The sequence below is a fragment of the Onychomys torridus genome, chromosome 2, assembly GCF_903995425.1.
Source record: "Onychomys torridus chromosome 2, mOncTor1.1, whole genome shotgun sequence".
Lineage (NCBI taxonomy): Eukaryota > Metazoa > Chordata > Mammalia > Rodentia > Cricetidae > Onychomys > Onychomys torridus.
Window position 1 is genome coordinate 167,276,679 of NC_050444.1, and position 24,330 is coordinate 167,301,008.

Below are 24,330 nucleotides of genomic sequence, written 5' to 3' on the forward strand. Positions count from 1 at the left end.
AGGATCGAACCCCAGACTTTGTGCTTGCTAGGCAAGCGCTCTACCACTGCGCTAAATCCCCAACCCCCCTTAAGGATTTTTAGCACCTGGTTTTTAATAGGCTCCCAGACTTTAGCCCTGACTGATGCCATGTTAGAGACACCATTCTGTCCTTAAAATCCAGCTATAGTCCCCAAAACCTGCCAAAATGGAAACCGATATTGTGCATAGTTCTGGGAAAGTCCCCAAGTAAAAGTCCCTAAGTGGACTAATCTTGCTTTTTGGCTTTTGTAGTTCTGCTTAACTGAGATGTGCCAACCAAGACATGCTTTTTGTACATAAAAGACAAAGAATTGTAAGGCTCAAGGCTACATGATTTGGGAAAGTTCTCTGTGCAGCCACTGGGCAATAATAAAGACTTTCATTTTTGCTCTAAGAGTGTCTGTGTGATGGTCTCTGGTGGGCTTATCTCACAACAGATTCTCAAACTTTTTCTCCTCAGAACACGAGGAACAATGATGGCAGACTTCACTACCAATGAGGATGGTACACGCAACAACTAGGCTTCTGAGTTTCTTAATTTCCTCTCCAACAAAGGGTCTGTTTTTCACCCATGCCTACAGATGTATTGTTACAGATATTCAGACACAGGCAACATCCATGTCCTTGTTTCTATTTCACTCTGGAGACAATTGGTGCATTCTAATTAAATCTACAATTTAGTGATGTGTAGTTCCCTGAAAAAAAAAAGTCACATCTAAGTTGAAGATCCTGCAGACTAATTGGCTGATTAGAACATTGTGATTATAATGGTGGAACACTGAAGATTGAGGATAAAAAATTTCTTATACTATCTTTGCCCCTTCCCCTTTGAATCAGGCTTTTATTCAGTAGTAACCTGGGTTGGATGTGAACTCACTATGTAGCACAAACCATAATCCTATTGCTGTAGTGTCCCAAGTGGTGGGATTACAAGCATAATCCACCACACCTGGGTTTAGCTCCTTTAATAGCCATTAGTTACCAACCTCTGATCTGACCTAACTCCTTCAACTATTAAGTAAAACCTTGGGCATATTACAAACCTAGCAGAAAAATAACTTCCACTAATTCCAAATCTACAAACATAAGATTAATATCTGAAACCCACAGATTTTCCTGCTTTGATGTAACCTGCCTAGCTGATGTTTCTACTAATGTACGGATAAATGCACTAGTTTATGGCTTGTGTAGCACAAATTGTTAGAAGGTCTTATCAATAAAAAACAAACCTGGAGCCAGGTATTGGGGTGAATGCTAGAAGACCAGAGAAGCAGAACAAGCCACAGCTTCCTCACCTTGCCAATTCCTCAGCTGATCCTGTTTCCTCAGACTGGAAGCCTCTGAGTCCTCATCCAGAATGAATCTCAGCTGAACTGCTTCTAAACGCCTAAAAGCTTAACCACCTCTTGTTCCTGGTTTTTATGCCTTATATACCTTTCTTCTTCCTGCCATCACTTCCTGGGATTAAAGGCTTGAGTCACCATGCCTGGCTGTTTCCAGTATGGCTTTTAACTCACAGAGATCCGGATGGATCTCTGCCTTCAGAATGCTCGGATTAAAGGTGTGTGTGCCACCATTTCCTGGCCTCTGTATCTAGTAGCTGTTCTGTTCTCTGACCCCAGATAAGTTTATTAGGGTGCACAATATTTTGGTAAACACAATATCACCACAGGCTTGCTTCCCCCCCCCCCCATATGAGACTTCTCCCATGGTGGAATATGCCTGTTAGGGAACCTGAATCCATGTGCTCAGGCTGTGATTGTAGTTAGAGTTTTCCTGCCTGGCCCAGTCAGGACAAATCTCTCTTACCCACCAGTCCCACAGTCGCTCAGACCCAACCAAGAAAGCACACAGAAACTTACATTGTTTACAAACTGTATGGCTGTGGCAGGCTTCTTGTTATCTACTTTTTCTATCTTAAATTAACCCATTTCTGCTTACCTATACTTTGCCACATGGCTTGTGGCTTACCAGTGTCTTTACATGTTGCTTCTCATGACGGCGGCTGGCAGTGTCTTCCCAGCCTTTTACTTCCCAGAATTCTCTTCTCTCTTCTCCCGCCTATACTTCCTGCCTGGCCACTGGCCAATCAGAACTTTATTTACACAGAGCCATATCCACAGCATGTGATCATTCATATCTGGCTCAGAATAAATTCTTAGTTCCTCTGGAGCAAGAATTACGTTTTGTGTTCACATTTCTCACACCATTCCCCCATCCCCCAGTGGCTGTCAGCCTTCACTGTTCTGATTCTGTGGCGGGCAATTGCCATTCCTAGCTTCTCTTTTGTCCCATTCTGACAGCACAGCAATTCAAAGCCTTCTCCAAGGTGCATTCCTGCAGACCCCTATGAGAAGCAAGGACACTCACTTCACAATAAGAGTTCTGGAGACTCAGAATGGCAAAAGTGAAAATAGTATATTTCACAACCAGTCAAGGTTCAACCTAGAGCAAAAGAAAACTGACTAGCTTGCATATTTGGCACAAAATAGTGCTTTTAAAAATATATATATAAAATATATGCATACATACATATATCCCTAATTTTATTTCTTCACCTCCTTTAGTTCCTTTTGACTGAGTTCTTTAAGGAGTTACAATCTTCCTGGTGTTCAGTGTTGCCTCCTCGGCTTGTTAGTTGAGGACGTAAAGCCTTATCTATCCTGGGGATCCAGATTCTCTTCCCATAACAACTTCTCAATCTTAGGGTAAGCTGAAGACTGCCAGCTAGGGAGAGAAGAGATTGGTGCCTTGTGCTTAGCTGTAATTACTTAATGAGCTTTAAATGCATCTCATACTGAAAATGGACCATAATGATTTTTTTCTTTCTTTTTTATGGATTGTGGGGGCGGTTCGAGACAGGTTTCCTCGTATAGTTGGTGCCTGTCCTGGATCTGGATCTGTAGACCAGGTTGGCCTCGAACTCCCGACTGCTAGGATGAAAGGCGTGCTCCACCGTCACCCGACTATGATATATTTCTTTTAGCTCAAACCTCAAGAGAGTTCTGAGAATCTCCAAATCACCCATCTAAACCATCCCTTCTTGTTCTGACCATTTTTTTTTTTTTTTTTTTTTTTCCGAGATAGAGAAGAAAAGCAAACAGGGCAGGCAGGCTATAAATCTTGTTTACGGAGTTCTGGGATTAAAGGTGTGAGCCACCACACCCAGCCCTATTTCATTATCACTTAAATATTAAAAGGCATTTAAGGGCTCTCCAAGGGAAATCACGTGCTTCTAGAAGTTCTGTGAACCTGAGGAAGAGATACTCCTTATAGAGATGGGGCATAAACAAAGTGCTGGAGTACAAATACATTTCCGAAATTAGCGGAGTGGATTGAGACATCCCACCTAGACCAAAGGAACCCGAGATAAGGTCTCACGAGACTTCCGCCTGGCCGTTTCCAATATTGCGCAAGCTCTGCGCTCAGCGTGTCATCAAAGGCGACGACAATTTAAGACGTCTGGACGCAGGCGCAGCGCACATCACTCTGCCGGCGCAGATGCTGTGACGTCATATGCCGGCATAGGTGGTCCACGAGCACAGACTTTAGCTGCTCTCGCCTCAAACTAACGCAGTGTTGGACAGTCGCTCGATCGCTCTCCCGTGCCAATTGCAGTGCAGCCCCAGGAAAGCAGCGCTGACCTTCCCACGCATTACGTCGCCCTCATTTCCGCGTTCTGATTTCCGGTTACCGCCATCTTCCTTAGGCGGAAGCCGGCTTCTAAGTGGGATCTCCGTAGCAAGTGCAGTGGGTAGTGCGGTCGGTGCCATGCCGTCATCGCCGCTGCGGGTGGCGGTGGTGTGCTCGAGTAACCAGAATCGGAGCATGGAAGCACACAACATCCTCAGGTAGTGCAAGCTCCACCTGCTTTCTGCCCTCCCTCCTTTTCTTCCCACAGATTCTTGTCCAGACCCTTACTCTATATGGACTGGGCCCGGCAGGTCGGGCCACGCCCGGCTTACAGGCTTTTCCACCCCTCAGCGGGATCTGTGCGCGCGACGCCCTCATGTAGGGTAAGCATTACAGCGAAGTCGGTTTCAGAACCGAAACGTTCGTGGTGGTCACAGGAGCGTCAGGCCCAGTAAATCCGAGAGATGGCGTGCTATTCGCGGCCTGTCTGCATGCTTGCCTGTGTCTGACAGCTGGCAGCCTCTGGTACTGGACAGAATCACGGGCGAGGCCAAGGTCTTCCGTGATGCGAATGGTGCCCGACGGTTGTCTTTCTGGTGTATTTCCCGTTTGTGTCGTCGTGCCACATTCACTGGAAAGCTTTCAACACATCATATCAAGATGGATCGAGTCTGGAAGCAACAACAGTGACCTGAGTTGTTAACGTCAGGAATTGAGTTTTTGTCAACGTTTGCAAGTCTCATGCACAAGCCGCCATCCCCCACCCTATAACCCTAGTCAGTAATCTCCGGAACACACAAATTCATTTGGTTCAGTGATACCACCTCATATTTACTTACGAATTCACCTGTGTCAAATAAGGCATTCCTCTTTGATAGAATTTTATCTTCAAAATCTCTTGACAAAATAAGAAACTGATGCGTTGCATTACAGGTAAAATATGGTATAAATGTCAGTTTTGATAGTACAGTGGAAACATTTTTTTCCCTGAGTTAAGTATTTGTAAACTTTTGATATTTTTTTGTAAATTTTATTCTTTGACAATTTCATATCTTCCCCCTCCCCCCAAGACAGGGTCTCTGTGTAGTCCTGGCTGTCCTTGAACTCGATCGATCTGTAGACCAGGCTGGCCTGAATTCAGAGCTTCACTTGCTTGTCTCCCAAGTTCCCAAGTGCTGGTATTAAAGGCATACTGGCTGGCTTAGAGCTCACTCTTCACCCACTTACCTAGTGTTGGGATTACGAATAGGAGTGCACCACCATACCAAACCCTCTTGTTTTCTTAGAGACCCAGAGTTCTAGTTGCCTATCATCTGCAAATTCTAAAATTGCATTCTTCCCAATGTTTAGATCAGCGAGTGGTTCTCAACCTTCCTAATGCCTCGACCCTTTAATACAGTTTCTTATGTTGTGGTGAGCCCCCAACCAAAATTTATATTCATTGCTTCTTCATAACAGTAATTTTGCTACTGTTCTGAATCATAATGTATTTTTGTTTGTTTGTTTGTTTTGTTTTTCAGAACAGGGTTTCTCTGTGTAGCTTTGTGCCTTTCCTGGAACTCACTTGGTAGCCCAGGCTAGCCTCGAACTCACAGAGATCCACCTGGCTCTGCCTGCCGAGCGCTGGGATTAAAGGCGTGCGCCACCACCGCCTGGCTCCTGAATCATAATGTGAATATCTGTGTTTTTCAATGGTCTTAGGTGACCCCTGCAAAAGCAGCATTTGACCTCCAAAGGGGTCAGGAGCCACAAGTTGATAACCACTGACATAGACCATAATATTTACTTGCTAGCTTTGTTTTGCAGATGACAACATGCTTTGAATTTAACCAGCCTGGGTTACAAAGTATAAAGCTAGCCTGGGCTATAAGACCCCATCTTAAAAAAGAAAAAAATGGTATGAGGTATCCTATTTTGTTGTATTCTTCTGGATAGGTTTCTTACCCTTTCTCTTCTTTTGTCTTGGCCAAGGTGGCCTTGAACTAAAATTCATCTTGCCTCAGTGTGCTAAGGTTACAAGGATATGGTACTGCACCTAACCTTCTGAGTTATCATTTGTATACACACGCAAACTTACATAACTCAACAGAGATTTAAAAACCACTCTAGCCAAATGGTAGTGGCACACAGCTTTGGAGGCACAGGCAGGCAGATGTCTTTGAGTTCCAGGCCAGCCTGGTCTACAGCATGAATTTCAGGAAGTAAAACAAAACAGAGAAACCTCACTCTAACCTGCTTTTCTTAAGATACCGTGGACATTAAATATTTTTACACATAAACTTGTGCCTGGAGGTAGAGGCTAGAGGACAGCTTTGGTTGTTTTCATTCTCAGTGACTTGACCAATCTTCTAGTACCTCCCCATTTTTTTTATTCTCTCTTTTTTCCCCCCCATCTCATCTCATACTGTACCCCAGGTTGGACTTGAAGTTTTGGCACTCATGCCTCAGCTTCCTCAAATGCTAGGACTGCAGATGTAACCCCTATGTTCTCTCTCTCTCTCTCTCTCTCTCTTGCATTTTTTCCATACTGAATTTAAAAACATTTATTCATGTTTAATGAACGAGGATGATTACAAAGCTATCAGTAATCAGAGAGATTCTAGGCAGCCATTGATTTTTATTATTCTATTAGTAGACATCAAGTGATTTTAACTTCAGAGATAACTTCTTTGTGCTATGTAAATATCTTTTTTTTTTTTTAAGTCTTTGTGGGTTTGCTCTTTATTTGTTTATTTATTTTTTTTCAGAGCTGAGGACCAAACCCAGGGCCTTGCGATTGCTAGGCAAGTGCTCTACCACTGAGCTAAATCCCCAACCTGTGCTATGTAAATATCTTTGCACAGGTTTTGGTTACTTATTTTAGTATAAATTGCTAGAAATGACATTATTGAGCCAAATGGTTGGCATGTTTCACATTCTTACAGTTTTCAAGGGTGCTTTCCAGAATAGTGCATATTTACGGTTCCCACTGCCTCTAAATCTCAGTATTCTTTCTTAAGACCAAAATAGAAAAACAATTTTTTTTGTTTTTCTTTTTTTTAAAAATATTTATTTATTTATCTATTATGTATACAGCATGTATGACTGCAGGCCAGAAGAGGGCACCAGATCTCATTACAGATGGTTGTGAGCCACCATGTGGTTGCTGGGAATTGAACTCAGGACCTCTGGAAGAGCAGTCAGTGCTCTTAACCTCTGAGCCATCTCTCCAGCCCTTGTTTTGGTTTTTTCAAGAAAGGGTTTCTCTGTGTAACAGCTCTCTTTGTCCTGGAACTTGCTTTGTAGAGCAGGTCATCAGGCTTGGCAGGTCCCTTTACCTAGTGAGCCATTCCACCAGCCTGTGTTTTGTTTTTTAAGATATTCTTGTGTAGCCTTGGTTGTCTTAGAACTAGCTCTGTAGCTCGAGAACTCCCAGAATTGGTGCCTCAGCCTCCTAAATGCTGGAATTAAAGGTGTGAGCCACCACAGCCATGCTTAGCTTTGAACCCCCCAAACACACACATAAACACACACAAGGTTTCTCTGTGTATTTTTGTAGCCTGTTCTGGATCTCGCTCTGTAGACCAGGCTGGCCTCAAACTCACAGATCCACCTGGCTCTGCCTCCCGAGTGCTGGGATTAAAGGTGAGCACCACCACGGCCCAGCTAGTTTGGGATTTCTAATCCTGCCTCCACCTCTAACTGCTGGGATTATGGGTTTGAACCCATAGTTTAAAGTGTATTAATTTGTTTTTTTAGGTTTGTTTGTTTATTTATTTATTTATTTATTTTAGAGACAGGGTTTCTCTGTATAACAACTCTGACTGTCCTGGAACACACTTTGTAGACCAGTCTGGCCTTGAACTCACAGAGATACCCTGCCTCTGCCTCTCGTGTGTGTGTGTGTGTGTGTGTGTGTGTGTGTGTGTGTGTGTGTGTGTGTGTATTAAATACACTTGAAGAGAACAGCAGGCTGGGCCTCGACTTGAGTGCCATCCACTGCCATTTTTCCTTTTTTTCATTTACAGGTTGCTAAGGCAGAAGATCTAACTCTTTAATTTTATTATTAGCCAGGCTCTTGCTTCACATGTAGTCTTAGTCACACTAGGCTACACTCCCAGTCCTGAAATTTATTTATTTATTTTTGCCTGCATGTATGTTTATGTACCATTTGTATGCCTGGTGTCCTCACACTGGAAGAAGGCTTTGGGTCCCCCTGGAACTGGAGTTACAGATGGTTGTGAACCACTGTGTGAGTGATGGGATTAGAACCTGGGTTCCCTGAAAGAGGAACCAGTGTTCTTAACCATTGAGCCATTTCTCCAGCCATTTTCTTCCTTTTTTAGACATGTGTTAGGATCAAAGGTGTGTGTACCATGTGCCTGGCCAATGGAAGCTGCATTTTTAATTATAAAAAACTCAAAATAGGCTGGGAATACAACTGAGAGGTAGAATACTCGATGAGTATGTCCAAGGTAATGTGTTCAATCCTAGCACTTCAAAAACAAAGGAAGAAGAACCTAGGGGACAGCATAGCTCAGTAGCATGCTTATCTATTGTGCACATTGCCCTGTATTTGGTCTTTTAGCATCCCATTAAAAACAACTCAATGTGATGATATATGCCTATAATCTCAGTACTTAGGAGGTATAAATAGTGAAACTAGAAGTTTGTTGTACATATTAACTACATAGAGAGTTGAAAGTTAAAGACCAGCCTGGGCTACATGAGACCTTGTCAAAAAATGAGAGAGACTGAGACAGTCTTGTGATCGCTAGGAGTATGAGGCCTGTCTGAGTATGTTCAAGTCCCAGGGTAGGAGAAACAAGCTTACTTAGGAGAGTTGGTCTGGTGAGTGCCTCTGCCAGGGTACTTTCTCAAAGCCATTTAAATTCATCTTAACAAGTGTGTATGTACATGTAATGTGGGGTCTGTGGAGGTGGATGTCAGATACTTCCATTATTCTCTACCATATATTTTGAGACAGTGAATCTCAGTGATAGCAAATTCCAGGTTACTGCTCTCTCCACCTTTTCCATGCTGCTAAGATTACAACCAACCACCATGACTAGTTTTGTTGATTTGGTTTATTTAAAGATATTTTTCTTTCTCTTTAAGTTTTTTGTGTATCAGGGTTTTGTCTGCATTGTGTGTCTGCATTATGTGCATGTAGTGTCCATGGGAGAAAATAGGAGGCTGAGAAGAATCCAGGGAATTTGAAGAAAAGGAATTAACCATGATCCCATAAGTCCTTGATTTATGGGAGACTCTAGAATGCCAGTGTCGTAGTGAGCATATGTCATGGGCCACCAAAGTTGTGCCATCCAGAAACTGGTAGTAACTGACACATGATTTGAACATAGGCCACTGTGAGGTACCATGAATTTCTCTGTTCTTAGGCCATGTTATCTATCCATAGTCTTTTATGGGGAGGTGGCATAAGCTGTCTCTGCTGTATGTTTTTTGGTTCTTGGTATACTATAAGAAAGTGAAGTAGAAATTGTTTATGTACATGAAGAACATGGAACCAGTATACTTAGAATCCCAGCCCTGCAGGGGCTAAAGCATAAGGATCACAAATTGCAAACCAGCTTGGACTCCTCCATAGTGAGAATTTGTCTTGAGGGCTGGAGAGATGGCTCAGAGGTTAAGAGCATTGGCTGCTCTTCCAGAAGTCATGAGTTCAATTCCCAGCAATCACATGGTGGCTCACAACCATCTGTAATGAGATCTGGTGCCCTCTTCTGGCTTGCAAGAATACATGTAGACGTTGCACTGTATATATAATAAATAAATAAATCTTTAAAAAAAAAAAAGAAAAGAAAGCTGGGTTGTCTCTGGTGTGTTGATGCATACTTACAATTGCCCAGTACTGTAGGTAGGACAAGGTTCTTGAGATTTGAAGCCCATTCAGGCTATATAGAGCCTGTTTCTTTAAGAAAGAAAAAAAGGCTGCAGGTCTTAAAAACATACCTCCATGAGAACATGTGTACCTTCACAGGTTTTAAGGGACTATTGTTAGTTTTCATTTTGTTCCTACAAAACGTAGAATTAAGACCAAGGAATTGCTAAAGAGAATGGCCTTCTCCTTAGCTGTGAAGGTGAGACAAAATTGAGTATATCAAACTTAAAACAGCTTTAACCACTAAAAAGTTGGTTACCTAAGCAGGCCTGGCTGCTCAGGGGGTAAGGTGCTTACAGTCAGCCTGACAACCTGAGTTGAATTTCTAGGACCCACATGGTAGAATGAGGGAACCAACTGCCACATTGTCCTCTGATCTATACATGGGCACATGCTAAATAAATAATAAATGTAATAAGTGATTTAAAAATTTACAGCCAGGTGGTGATGGCATACGCCTTTCATCTCAGCACTCAGGAGGCAGGGTAGAGACAATTGGATCTCTAAGTTTGAGGCCAGCCTGGTCTATGGAATGAATTCCAGGACAGCCAGAAACCCTGTCTCGAAGAAAAAAAAAGAAAGAAAGAAAAGAAAAAGAAGAAAAAAAATATACAAACAAACAAACAAAAATTTACGTGCTTGGCACAGTGGCACACAACTTTAATTCCAACACTCAAGAAGCAGATAGGATCTTTGGGAGTTTGGTCTAGTCCTAGGCCACCCATGGCTACACAGCAAAACAAAACCAAATAAGTTATTGTCCACATTTAGGATTGTCTTCTCAACCTTTTGTAGGTGAGAGAACTGGCAGAGTCCGTACTCTCAAAGTTTTCTAGTGATAACATAATTTTGTCAAGATATGTCCAAAGAGTTTTACTTTCTGTGTTAGTTGATATTTTGTTCCTGTGACAAGTGACTGATTGAAATACCTCAAGGGAGAAAAGATTTGGGCTTAAAATTTCAGTCCATGGTCATTTGGCTCTGCTGTTTTTTGCCCTGTGGTGAAGAAGGGTATTGTGGAGAGGACCTGATGGAATAGAGCTGCTCACCTCTTCACTCATGATGAGGATAAGATACATTATTCATGGTGATTTATTTGGTCCAGCTAGGCTCTGCCTCTTGTTTCTCTCCTCCTCCCCAATAATGTCATCAAATTGTGAATCCCTTATATTAACCCATTGATTAAATTGAAATTTTTGAGCTTTTTTTGTTTTTGTAGACTAGCTGACCTTAAACTCCTGCTAATGCTGAGATCTACCTGCAGATATGGGGATCAAAGGTGTACGCCATCACACTGGGCTGTATGAACCTTTTTGGTGAACACCATAACATCTCATCAGCTTTGAAAACATTGGGAGACTGGTGGCCTTTGAACAATTGATTTGGGTTCTAAAGACATGATGTCATCAGCATTCTACAAATCAGGCTGATAGGCTCTGGCTAATCTGGAGTAAAGATGACAGGATTGTAGTACTTACTGTTTAGAGATGTGCTTGCTTCTAGAAGCAATGGATGCAGGATTTCAGTCCTCCATTAAAATAATAATTTAAAATCTCATTTATCACTGCAGAACATTAAGAGGCAAGAAAAAAAATCAACCTATGCTGACAATTTGGACATTTTCTTTGGTATACATGTTAACATTTTACTTTCAATCTTTGGTACAACACTGAAACAATTTTTTTTTTTCTTAGAGTAACGTTTTCTACAATGAATTCACTGATAGATTTTTTTTTTTCAAGACAGGGTTTCTCTTTGTAGCTTTGCGCATTTCCTGGAACTCACTCTGTAGCCCAGGGTGGCCTCAAACTCAGAGATCCGCCTGGCTCTGCCTCCCAGAGTACTGGGATTAAAGGCATGTGCCACCACCACTCGGCTCACTGATAGATTTTTGATAGGTATGAAAGACATTTATTTTTCTGGAAGATTAGACAGAATAGTTGCCCTTCAGACAAAGCTGTTGGTTGACAGGAGTATTTTTTATAACATTGCCTTTATGTAAGAAGCAGATTGTCACCATACAAGATGGGCTGTTTTGCCAGTTTCAGAATCTTCAGAGAAACAGAGCTTCTGTTGCTAATTAGCCTTTTTGCCACCTGGGAACACCTTTTTTAGGGGAAACAAACTGCATTGCAATTTATTTTTAAAAAGGATGCTTAAAAGTAATAGTTTAGGCTGGAGAGATGGCTCAGAGGTTAAGAGCACTGGCTGTTCTTCCAGAGGTCCTGAGTTCAATTCCCAGCAACCACATGGTGGCTTACAACCATCTGTAATGAGATCTGGCACCCTCTTCTGTATACATAATAAAGAAATAAATCTTTAAAAAGGGGAGGGGGCTGGAGAGTGGCTCAGTGGTTAGAACTGACTGGTCTTCCAGAGGTCCTGAGTTCAATTCCCAGCAACCACTTGTAATGAGATCTGGTGCCCTCTTCTGGCCTGCAGGGACACATGCAGACATAGCACTGTATACATAATAAATAAATAAATCCTATAAAAGAAAAGTAAGTAATAGTTCAGAAAGGGGAGGCACTTCTAATGTGATGACTGACCATGTAGGCAGCTGTTAGACTTGCAGCCACATCAAGACTAGGTCGGTTGTTTTGGAGATGATGTAATTATGGGAATGTAGATAGTTTAAACTGGAGAATGTTTCCTGTGGAAAACCCTGCACCAGCCTTACAACCCTCTGGGGAGTTGTGGTCATGTCTGTCCTGCGCTCTGTCTATGCTCTTGGGGACTTGCTTGGTCTATATAATGATTGTGTTGTGTGCATTTGAAGTACCTCTGACTCCTGCTTTGTTTTGTTTCGTAGGCTGGTCTCAAAATTTTGATTCTCCTGCCTCTCAGCCTTCTGATTACCTGAAACTTCAGCCTTGTGCCAAAGGGCCTTGCTTTTTACCTCACTTTTAGTGCTCCAAAGGAATGACCAAAAAGAAATGAGCCTTATGTGTCCTGCTTTTTGCTTTTTCCATTGTTAAGATGATTCTGGTGATCCCTTTAGAGTGGGTCTTAGGCAGTGGAGGGACCTTTTAGGAAAAGTGGTCTTAGCCCTTTCTTGGTTTGACTCAATTAAGATGACTTCTTGAAGCCCGGTGGTGGTGGTGGTGGTGGTGGTGGTGGTGGTGGTGGTGGTGGTGGTGCATGCCTTTAATCCCAGCACTCGAGAGGCAGAGCCAGATGGATCTCTGAGTTCAAGGCCAGCCTGGTCTATAGAGTGAGATCCAGGACAGGAACCAAAACTACATGGAGAAATCCTGTCTTGGAAAAAAAAAAAAAAAAAAAAGATGACTTCTTGAATACCTGATTTATTCATGTTTGGTCACAAGTAGCTTTGATTGTAAAACAGTGTCTCTGACCTTGTTCGTGCCTATGGAGAACATTCAAGGATTTGGAGAAGAACTGCTCCTGGTCCATATTAAAGAGCCTTATTCAGCTAATGGCATAATAGCTCCTAGTCACTTCAGTCTTATAGATATTATTTACTAGTCTGTAATTCTCAGTGCTGCTACAATGCTTCCAAGGTTTGCCCTTTTCAGAGATGATATTTCCTTCTTGGGTACTGCTACCAGCCATTTCCATAGTATGATCTTCCTTTTACAATTTGTGTATTTTTTATATATACATTTGTTTTTGCTAGTTTTGTTTTTTGAGACAGTGTTTCCCTGTATAGTCTTGGCTACCATGAAACTTGCTATGTAGATCAAGCTGGCTTCAAAATTACAGAGATCTGCCTGCCTCTGCCTCTGCCTCTGGAGTGCTGGGATCAGAGGCATGCACCACCATGCCCTGCTCCTTGCTTGAGTTTGTGTTGCTTTGCTTTTCTTATTTTTTTTTTAAATTTTTTATTTTTTATTTTTTTTTGTTTTTTTTGAGACAGGGTTTCTCTGTGTAGCTAGCTTTGTGCCTTTCCTGGAACTCACTTGGTAGCCCAGGCTGGCCTCGAACTCACAGAGATCCGCCTGGTTCTGCCTCCTGAGTGCTGGGATTAAAGGCATGTGCCAGCACCGCCCTGCCCCTTTCTATTTTAATAAAAAGAAAAAAGGAAAAAAGTTATAACTAATATAAGAAAAACTATATACAAAAGTACAATAATTATATATTATATATACAAGTAATAAATACCTAAACAATGTTGAGTCCATTTGCATTTGACAAATTCAGAGAAAATAATTCCATTATCTATCCTATTTTGGTAAGTCCAAAATGTACCTGATTCACTTTCTATCCTAACTTATATTACTAACAGTACTATCTTATAACGTCTTTCAAATGTATACACTTACTCTTTAGTGAGTTTCTTTTCTAAAATTCTTAAGGAAAACTATAACTATCTAACTTAACAAAAATAAAAACAGGAAGTGCACGCAAGCAGCTGCCAAAAAAAAAAAAAAAAAAAAAAAGGTGAGTTGACGGAAACAGCCAGCTGCCTGGACAGTCACCCAAGGTTTCTCCGCAGTGTTGGGACATCATCTTCAGCCTGTAGACTTCGTGTATCTGACAGATGAGTTAATCCTGTGCTCATGCAGAACATGCCCTGGTGGGTACTGGAGCACCATAATTTGGGTGTGTGAACTATAAAACAAAGGGCTACAGCATCAAAGGATGTGACAGCCAAATATCTAACCTGACAGTGCTTCTCTGGACCCTGGGTGCCTTCCAGGTTTGTGCCACCACACCTCATTTTTATTTAGGGGACCCTCCGCTTTGGCCCTTCTCAGGAAGGCATTATATTCCTGTTTTCCTGCCACCTGCCGTGTCTGGTTGTGTCACCTTTCCGTTCTGACCAACACCTGGCATTTGTTGTTTCCTAGCTCACATTTTGTTGGAACATTGGAATTTTTGTGTTTCCAGTTTTTGGTTTTTCGAGACAGGGTTTCTCTGTGTAGCTTTGGAGCCTTTCCTGGAACTCACTCTGTAGCCCAGGCTGTCCTTGAACTCACAGAGATCCGCCTGTCTCTGCCTCCTGAGTGCTGGGATTAAAGGTGTGGGCCCTATTGCCTAGCCTCCATTTTATTTTAATAGCTCAGGTATATGTGGACTTTGAGTTTTAATAATGATTCTCTGTTTTAGGTTGTGTTCCTATGTGTCATATTCTGGGGACCTGGTTGTATAGCTCAGGACATTCTAGAAACACAGGAACTGACTCAGCTTTTTATCATCCCCAGTGGTTTTAGCTCCCAACTTAAATGTGAACTACTTTTTTCAGAATTTTTATTTATTTATTTGAGTTTTTGAGACAGGATTTCTCTGTGTTGTGGCTGTCCTGGAACTATCTCTGTAGACCAGGCTGGTCTCAAACTCAGGAATCTGCCTGTCTCTGCCTCCAGAGGCCTAGAATTAAAGGCATGCACCACAGCACCCAGCTAGAATTATTTTTTATATGTCTGCCTTTGTGAACTCCTTGTAAATGTAATAGTAAAGGACTGTATTACTTGGCACCAGCTCTCTTTTAGCCAAACCTATCTGATGCTTCTTCAAACAGTTCTTGGACTCTGCACAGACTTACAAGCAAGTGGTTTGTTGGCTTTTGGCTTTGATTACAGGCAGGCAACACTATATGAATTTCTTTTCTGTGACTCTCTGTGTGTGTGTGTGTGTGTGTGTGTGTGTGTGTGTGTGTGTGTGTGTGTCTGTTTCTGGAAGTGAAGTTCTGGGTTGTAGTTATAGGTAGTTTTACTTCGGTGTGGACTCATTACCCACTTTAGATGCTGGCTAAGCAGCCTTGTGTCTAGCTGCAATGAGAAATCTCTTTCCTAATTCATGTTATACTATTTCTGTTTGTTTGAAGTCCACCAGTCATTTATTTACTTTATATTGAAAGACCCCCCGGCACCCCTATAGGAATGTTATGTTTGCAAGGCTTATAAGGGAACAAAAGACAGTTCCAGGAAATAGAATGGCCCCACCGCAGCCCAGATAGCCGATAAGCATTGCCCTGTTGTGCAAACCCCCTAGCTTGTGAGGCACGTAGGGGAACAAAGGAATTCAGCTAGAAGGCAACCAGAGCAGCTGGAATTCTAGATAGGGGTTGAGTCGACACACATATCTGGTTACCAAGGAAACCCACAAACCGCCCTGAGCCTGAATCCACACCCCATTTGATTTATGCTTATATATTCGCGCCTCACTTGAATTGTCCAATCAGAACCATTCGCGCCTTGTTTAAACTATCCAATCAGAACCCTTTGACTATTCGTGCCTCACTTGAATTGTCCAATCAGAGCTTTGTAACCATTCGCGCCTTGTTTAAACTATCCAATCAGAGCCCTTTGACTAATGCTTTCCCTTGCTTCTTGCTATAAAAACCCATCCCACCAACCCAGAGGCGCGCTGGTCTTCCGAGAGGCTTTGTTGCCCCAGGTACCTGTGTTTGAATAAACCTCGTGCTGTTGCATCTGATCGGTGGTCACTGCGTGCTCATTGAGCCGGGGGTCTCTCCTGAAGGGAGACCTCTCCGGGGGTCTTTCAATATCTGCTGCATGCCACCATGTGATACTGTTAGGATATAACAATGTACTAATATGGTTGGTCCTTCCCTGTTTCTGATGCTGTAAGAAGTGACTCAGAGCCAGGTTGTGGTGGTGCACACCTTTAATCCCAGCACTTGGGAGGCAGAGCCAGGAGGATCTCTGTGAGTTCGAGGCCAGCCTGGTCTACAGAGCAAGATCCAGGAAACCAGAAGCTACACAGAGAAACCCTGTCTCAAAAAACCAAAAAAAAAAAAAAAAAAAAGTGGCTCAGAAGCAGATGTGAGCTTTCTGCTTTCTTTCTTTCTTTCTTTCTTTCTTTTTTTTTTAAAGATTTATTTATTTATTATGTTTATAGCATGTATGACTGCAGGTCAGAAGAGGGCACCAGATCTCATTATAGGTAGATGTGAGCCACCATGTGGGTGCTGGGAATTGAACTCAGGACCTCTGGAAGAGCAGCCAGTGCTCTTAACCTCTGAGCCATCTCTCCAGCCCCAAGCTTTCTGCTTTCTTCCTTTCCACCCCTCACCCCTCATCCTCATTCTCTTCATCGTTATCCTCTCTCTCTCTCTTTCTTTCTCTGGTTCTTTGAGACAGGATTTCTCTATAACAGCCCTAGCTGTCCTGGAACTTGCTTCATAGCTCAGGCTGGCCTTTAACTTACAGAGATCCACCTATTTCTGCCTCCTGAGTCCCAGGATTAAAGGTATGTGCCTCCTCATCCAGCCCTGTCATCATTATTATTAATTTTTTTTTAGAGTCTCAATATATATTATAGTCAGGTACAGCCTCAAATTTATGATCTTCCTGCCTTAACTTCAAGCTTTTGTATAATGGGTTTTTATCACTACTTTTGTTTACCAGGAGCTCTTTTATTTGTTTTTTGTTTTGGGGGGTTTTTTTTTGTACCTGAGGACCTTGCGCTTGCTAGGCAAGTGCTCTACCACTGAGCTAAATCCCCAACCCCTTGCAGGAGCTCTTTTAAATCAGATAGTTAGAGGTAGTACCTGTGGCCTGGGGTGGTGGCTCACGCCTTTAATCCCAGCACTCGGGAGACAGAGGCAGGTGGATCTCTGTGAGTTTGAGTCCAGCCTGGTCTACAGAGTGAGTTCTAGGAAAGGCACCAAAGCTACACAGAGAAACCCTGTCTTGAAAAAACTACCCCCCCCCCAAAAAAAAGGAAAACAAGAAAAGAAAGAGAAAGAAGAAAAGTAGTACATGCATGTTTTGTTTTTCTCTTACACATGAAATAGAATATTGTTTGATGTAAGGGTCATTTCTTTCTCAATGATGTTATGTTTATGTTATTGTCCCTTCTGTGGAGTTAATAATCACATTACTTTCATGGTAGCTCTTTTTAGCATTTGGGGCTGGATGAGCAGTTGTCCTCTACATATCAGGATGGTGAGCAGCATCCTTACCCAATTGTGACAGTCACAGATGTTTTAAGTAATTCCAAATGTTCTGAGTTACAATTAAACGAACAACAACAGAAACAGGAACATTGTGTGGTAGGATGACTTCAAGACTAGCCAGATGTACATTCTGAATTACGTGTTGGCTTGGGCTACATAATGAGACCCTGTCTCAAAACAACAGCAAAAAGAAAAGCTTTACATGGTGATGCTTTTTAAAATCACAACTATTGAGCTTGGCATGGTGACACAAGCCTGTAATCCCAGCACTAGGGAATCAGAGGCTGTGGGTTCAAGGCCATCCTGGTCTACAGGAGTTTAAGGCTACATAGTTTTATTCCAGATTAATTTCTGTGCATGTAACGTGTTGTGACAAACTCAAAATTGTTGTTTTCAGTGATGATGGAAAGTCCTCCGATTGCACACATAAAGTTCTATTTTTGAGGTACTTTTCTTCTTGAGGTTCAAATATAGTTTGTGGGGCTGTTCAGGGTTTTTTGAGACAGGGTTTCTCTGTGTAACTTTGTGCCTTTTCTGGAACTCACTTGGTAGCCCAGGCTGGCCTCGAACTCACAGAGATCTGCCAGGCTCTGCCTCCCGAGTGCTGGGATTAAAGGCGTACGCCACTGCCGCCCGGCCAGGTCACATAGTTCTAATTAGATTATCTTGTAGCTCTTCTGCATTTTCTCTGCTTTATCAAAATCTGCAACCTGCTGGGTTCCATGAAAGTCACTACAGCTATTGTGGCTGTTTGTCCCTGCAGGACCCCCTCTGTGTACTTAAGTTTGGATTGCTAGAAAGTTGGTTAGGTTGACTACAGTGTTCTAAATTTCAGGCAATCAGCATTTTTGAGTTCACAGTAGCATCACTAAACAGTTATAGTTCTCACATTTAGCTCTGTAATACTAATTCTCCTCTGAATTTAAAAGTGATTTTAACATTTTGCTAAGAATTTTTTGTTTTTTGGTTTTTTTTGGGTTTTTTTTTTGTTTTTTTTCGAGACAGGGTTTCTCTGTGTAGCTTTGCGCCTTTCCTGGAAGTCACTTGGTAGCCCAGGCTGGCCTTGAACTCACAAGAGATCCGCCTGGCTCTGCCTCCCAAGTGCTGGGATTAAAGGCATGTGCCACCAACACCCGGCTCTTGTTAAGAATTTTTAAATGTAGTTTTAGGTGTGGTGACTCAGGACTCAATCTCAGCACTCTGGAGGCAGAAGCAGGCTTTTGAGTGTAAGGGAAGCCTGATCTACATGGAGAGACCAAGTCTTAAATAATAATGATTAAATAAATAAAAGCAGTCTGTGAAGATGGCTCATTTGTTAAATTGCCTGCTCGGAAACATGAGCAACTGAGTTCAGATTTCCAGCATCCATGTAAACGTCAGATTTGTGTGTATGTTTATGTGTGTGACTCCAGTACTAACTAGGGGCAGGAATGTGGGATGAGAAGGGTGGATCTCTGCAGCTCATTGGCCAGCCAGTCTACAGGAGCTGAACTTCAGGTTCAGTGAGAGACACCCCCCCCCCCAAAAAAAAAGGTGGAGAATAACTAAGGAGAACAGTGTTGTGGCTGTCACATGCACACACCCATGACAACTTATGTCCATGTGCACTAAAAAGCAAAAACCTAAAAGCATATTCTTAAATACTTTAAATTTCACTTTTTATGTTTTAATATTTTAAAATTTTATTTTCTGTGTATGGTAGAATGCATAGCATACATGTGGAGGTCAGAGGAAAACTTGTAAGAGTTGATTCTCTCCTTTTGCCATGTTAATTCCAGGACTGAATTGAAGTCATCAGGCTTATATAGCAAGTGAGTTTTCCCACTGAGCCGTTTGGCTCACCTCAAATAGGGTTGACGAGATGGCACAACTAGGAAGGCACCTGTGCCAAGCGTGGGACTGAGACCAAGTCTCCAGAATCCACGTGGTGGAAGTAGAGAACCAACCCACAAGTTTTTCTCTTGACCCACACACGTATACCATGCTGTGTGGGTGCATGCACACATTCACAAATGAATAATGTAATAACTTTTTTTAAAGAAAAATAGATTGTGTGCTTGCTTTGATAGCCCATAGACTAAACTTGGAATGATACAGAGAAGATTAGCATGGCTGCCGCGCAAGGATGACGAGCAAACTTATGAGGCGTTCCGTGTTTAAACAACAACAAATGGATTGTTAACTTCCGTTTTGTGTCCCTTGGTATGAGAACTTTGTGGTTTAATCCAACTGTGATGTTTTTTCTTCTTTGTGTCTTCCAGCAAGCGGGGTTTCAGTGTCCGGTCCTTTGGAACAGGAACTCATGTGAAGCTCCCAGGACCAGCACCTGACAAGCCCAATGTTTATGACTTCAAAACCACATATGACCAGATGTACAATGATCTCCTCAGGAAAGACAAAGAACTGTATCCCATGGCTGACCCTTAGCGAAGCAGGGTAGTCTTCTGGTGGGTGTGATTTGTGACTGGTAGTCACTCTGACCCCCACCCTGCAGGGTGTGTTTTAGGTGAAACAAGACCAGCAAATGTTTTCTGGTGTATGTGCCTGTGGTGCCTCCATCAATCCTGTTTTATGAGAAGTCAGCTTTGTTTTTCATTCCTTTCCTTTTCTCTTCTCTTCTTTCTTTTTTCTTTTTTTTCCTATAAATTTGAGAGAGGGTCTCACTGTGTAACCCTGTCTAGCCTGGAACTCACTCTGTAGACCAGGCTGACCTTGAATTCACAGAGCATCTCCTACCCCTGCCTCCTGAGTGCTAGGATTAAAGATGTGCAGTGCCAGCCCAGTGAAGAACTCAGTTTCTTTCTTTTTGCCTACTGGAGAGTCTAGAGTCAACTCTTTCACAGGGTTCCCTAAGACAGTCCAAAAACGCAGGTATTTACATTATTATTCGTAACAGTAGCAAAATTGCAGTTATGAAGTAGCAACAAAAGTAAATTTTGGTTGGTGTCACCACAACATAAGGAACTGTATTAAAGGGTCACAGCATCAGGAAGGTTGAGAACCACTGGTCTGGAGGAACACCTGCAGACCCAAATGTAAAACCTACCTTGATGTGATCAACCAGGAGGCTCTGATATGTTATTATGCAGTGGAGCATAGACGAGGAAATAGAAACTACCGAGTTCTGTTGTGTCACACTGTAGGCTGCCCAGCAGCTTCTACCAAGGTGTGTCTGCATGCTAACATGTTGTTGAGGCCATTTGACATTTCTGTGTCTCTTGGAGATACAATAGCTGGGTTAGTGGCTCATGCCTGTGATCTCAGCCTTTGGGAGGCTAAGGCGGGGAGATTGCTGGAAATTTTGAGGCCAACTGGGCTATGTAGTTTGAGGCTATCTTGGGCTGTAGAACAAGACCCTGTTTCAAAATGAAAACACAATAAAAATGCTGTGTTTACCAAACAAAGCATGGAAAAATAAAGTATTCTGAGAGAACTTTACTTCAGGAAGAGCCAAAACAGATTGAATTTTGTACTGTAGAATCATGAGGAAAGAAAAAGGTCTTTTTTTTTTTTAGATTTGTTTGTTTGTTTGTTTTTGTTTCTGCTTTTTTGAGACAGTTCTCTGTCCTGTAACTTGCTCTGTAGACTAGACTGGCCCCAAACTCACAAGGATCTGCCTGCCTTTGCCTCCCAAGTGCTGGGATTAAAGGTGTGTACCACCACTGCCTGGCTAGAAAAAGGTATTTTAAAATAGGTTTTCCATACTATGTTCCATAATGGTAAGCTAATCAGTGCTCCAGGTGTTTGACTGGGCCATTTTATAACCTCCATACTCACTTGAAATTTCCCATGTTCGTATGCTTTAGCATGCACATGAAGCCCTAAGATTGATCCTAAGCACTTCTGAATAAAAATTCTAGATGTTCTTTACTTACAGTAGTGCTCAGAGTGGAATCCAAATGTTCTAAGCAAGTGAATGTGAATGAAATAACTTATTTTTTTTCCTTTGTGGTTTTAGAGATCAAACCTACAGCCTTGTACATTTAGCCTAGGATAGCACTCCTCCACTGAGTAATCCCCAGATCCAAAACTCTTTTTGTTTTTTAATAAGACATGTTTCCACTGTGTATCCCTGGCTTGTAATAATCTGTGTAGACCAGGTTGGCCTCAAACCTAGAGGTCTTCCTGCCTTTGCCTCTCTCTGCCTCTACCGCATGGTCCTGGAATTAAAGATTTTTCCTCCTCATCTTATCTTTTCACTTTTAAAATTTCAGTCAAGGTTTCACTAAATTTCCCAAGCTGGCTTTGAATAAGCTCTAGCCCAGATAGGCATAAATATGTTGCTACTCCTGCCTCAGCTTCCCCAGAGACTGAGATTACAGAGCTGTATCACTCCAGGAAATATTTTTGTCTCCATTTTCTTTTCATATTCATACATTCTTGCAACTTTTTTCATTTTTCAAGACAGGGTTTCTCTGTGTAGTTTTGGTGCCTGTCCTGGATCTCGTTCTGTAGTCCAGGCTGGCCTCGAAATCAGAGATCTGCCTGGCTCTGTCTCCTGAGTGCTGTGATTAAAGGTGTGCACCACTGCCACCTGGCGCATTCTTGCAACTTAATATAAACTAAAATTTAAGCGTCTTAGCTGCTCTGAAAGCTGAAGCAAGAGGATTGCTTGATGGAAGAGTTCAAGGCCAACCTGGGTAATTGGGAGACTTAGCCTCAATAGACAGAAAGAAAGCATGCTCTGGGTGGGTATCACGACACAAGGCTCACTCAGGGATGGTTTAGAGACTTTCTCAAAAGAAAGAATAAAATAAACAAAATAATTTTGTAGGTACAGAGATGAGTTAGGTAGCTTTGAAGGGTCCTAAATGCCTTCTAGGGAAATGTAAATAATTATGGTCCCTACATCTTTGCCACCCCCACTCTGCTTTCCAGTACTCCCTCAGCGACAGTTGAAAGGTGGTCAGTCAGTGGGGACATTGGTTCAGAAATACAGGCATTTGCTGTTAGCCGCACACTTGCTTTGTGAGTACAATTGGTTGTGTTTGGAGCTGTGAAGTGCTTAGGGCCTGGTATACCACAGTGATCCTGAGAGCCTACCCTGTGATCTGAGAGCACATCTGGTACTTCACCCTACTGAGAAATCCAGGAACCTGAATTTGGAGGATGGAGTGTTCTTATCTTTCTGAGTGTAGGGTAGAGCAGACTGTTCTGCTCACATCCTTGTCAAAAAGCTACTAAGTGTGTGTGTAGGGGGGGTCTCAGAAAATCTTCCTGAAGCTGCTCTGGTGAGCGTAGTGTCTCCTTTCCTTCAGAGTCACAGCAAGTATTACATAAAATCAGAGAGGCCCATTGGGAGCTGGGTAGTTTCCTTAGCTCTAGGGAATAGTTGAGGTTTTATTTCTTATTTTAAATGTCTGTGTGCCGTTAAGCTTGTTCTGAAACCTTAGCTGCTTTGAATTTTGTTTGTTTGTTTTTAAGATAGAGTCTGGCCGGGCAGTGTTGGCACATGCCTGTAATCCTAGCACTTGGGAGGCAGAGGCAGGTGGATCTCTGTGAGTTCGAGGCCAGCTTGGTCTACAGAGCTAGTCCAGCTAGTCCAGAGCTACAGAGAAACCCTGTCTCAAAAAACCAAAAAAAAAAAAAAAAAAAAAAAGGGTCTGTATTATGTAGCTGTGCCTATCCTGGAACTTACTAAATAACAGGCTGGCCTCTGTTGGGATTAAAGACATGCACTACCATGTCTAGTTCTTGTCTGCTTTTAAAATTTCTTCATATAGTACTATTTATTTTAGATACTCTTTTTGTTGTTGTTGTTTTTGTTTTTTGAGACAGGGTTTCTCTGTGTAGTTTTGGTGCCTATCCTGGATCTCCCTCAGTAGAACAGGCTGGTCTCAAACTCATAGAGATCCACCTAGCTCTGCCTCCTGAGTGCTGGGATTAAAGGTGTGTGCCAACTCCGCCTGGCTATTTTTGATGCTCTTATATTTTTTAAGAGAAATAAACATGCAGTAATGCACATGTCCATACTCCCTTTATTATAAATTAAATTTTAATATTGATTCCAATTGTCTTTCCTGTTTCTAGATGGGGGATCTCTTAACATGTTTTACAAGAACAAAGTTTAGGCTTCAGCTATTTAGGTAGCTGTGAAAGGAGTGGAGACCAGCATCTAGGAGTGAGGATCTTTATAGAGTGATGGTGTAATGGTCAGTGGCTGCCTCTTAAAAATGTACAAAGTATCCAGAAGGGACTATCTGGATGGGCTCTTAATGTGTTGGGGACGGGTGGCAGGTAGCAGAGCTTGTGGCTACCTTAGTAGTTTGGTGATAAGTCATCAGTATTTGCTTCAAAGTACCCTCTAGGCAGGTTACTTACCTCTTGGTCAGTCCTCAGAAAGCTTGTTAGTTATTTACTGTGTGTGTTAGTAGGAAAAAGATACTTGATTAGAACTGGGGGCCTAGTGGCCTAGAGACCACCTCTGCCATATTTTGTATTTTGTAAATCTCTGACATATTTTAGGCACTTCTCATAATATTAATACTTTTGTGTGTGAGGAAGGAGTGGTCTTATTGTTCATGTAGCTTTGGTGGCTTGGAAGTCATTTTGTAGACCAGGCTGGCCTTGAACTCAGAGTCCACTTGCCTCTACCTCCAGAATGCTGGGATTAAAGACTTTTGCCACCACATCCAACCTTAGACATACTTGTTGATTTAGGTTGGGTTAATAGTTGATGACACCATTGAAAGGATAAGGATGTGGTAAGTCAAAGTGCATTTACCAAGCTGAGTGTTGAACAACTAGAGAAGTACTCTAACTTTTTTTTTTTTTTGTGGTTTTTTCGAGGCAGGGTTTCTCTGGGTAGCTTTGGAGCCTGTCCTGGAACTCACTTTGTAGACCAGGCTGGCCTCGAACTCACAGAGATTCACCTGCCTCTGCCTCTCGAGTGCTGGGATGGCAGGCGTGC

At 42.3% G+C, this 24,330-nt stretch overlaps 1 protein-coding gene and 1 non-coding gene across 2 annotated transcripts in view; both read left to right on the top strand.

The window, feature by feature from the left end:
- Positions 1 to 3,518: 3,518 nt before the first annotated feature.
- Positions 3,519 to 24,330, top strand: part of Ssu72 (SSU72 homolog, RNA polymerase II CTD phosphatase) — a 33,034-nt gene continuing 12,222 nt past the window's right edge. Inside the window, exons 1-2 of the mRNA XM_036179289.1 lie at positions 3,519 to 3,872; positions 19,682 to 19,825. Of these exons, the coding sequence (XP_036035182.1) occupies positions 3,793 to 3,872; positions 19,682 to 19,825 (224 nt within the window). The 5' untranslated portion in view covers positions 3,519 to 3,792. The remainder of the gene's footprint in view (positions 3,873 to 19,681; positions 19,826 to 24,330) is intronic.
- LOC118578945 lies at positions 19,474 to 19,580 on the top strand. The gene has a single exon (XR_004944333.1). It is a non-coding gene; the product is annotated as a U6 spliceosomal RNA (small nuclear RNA).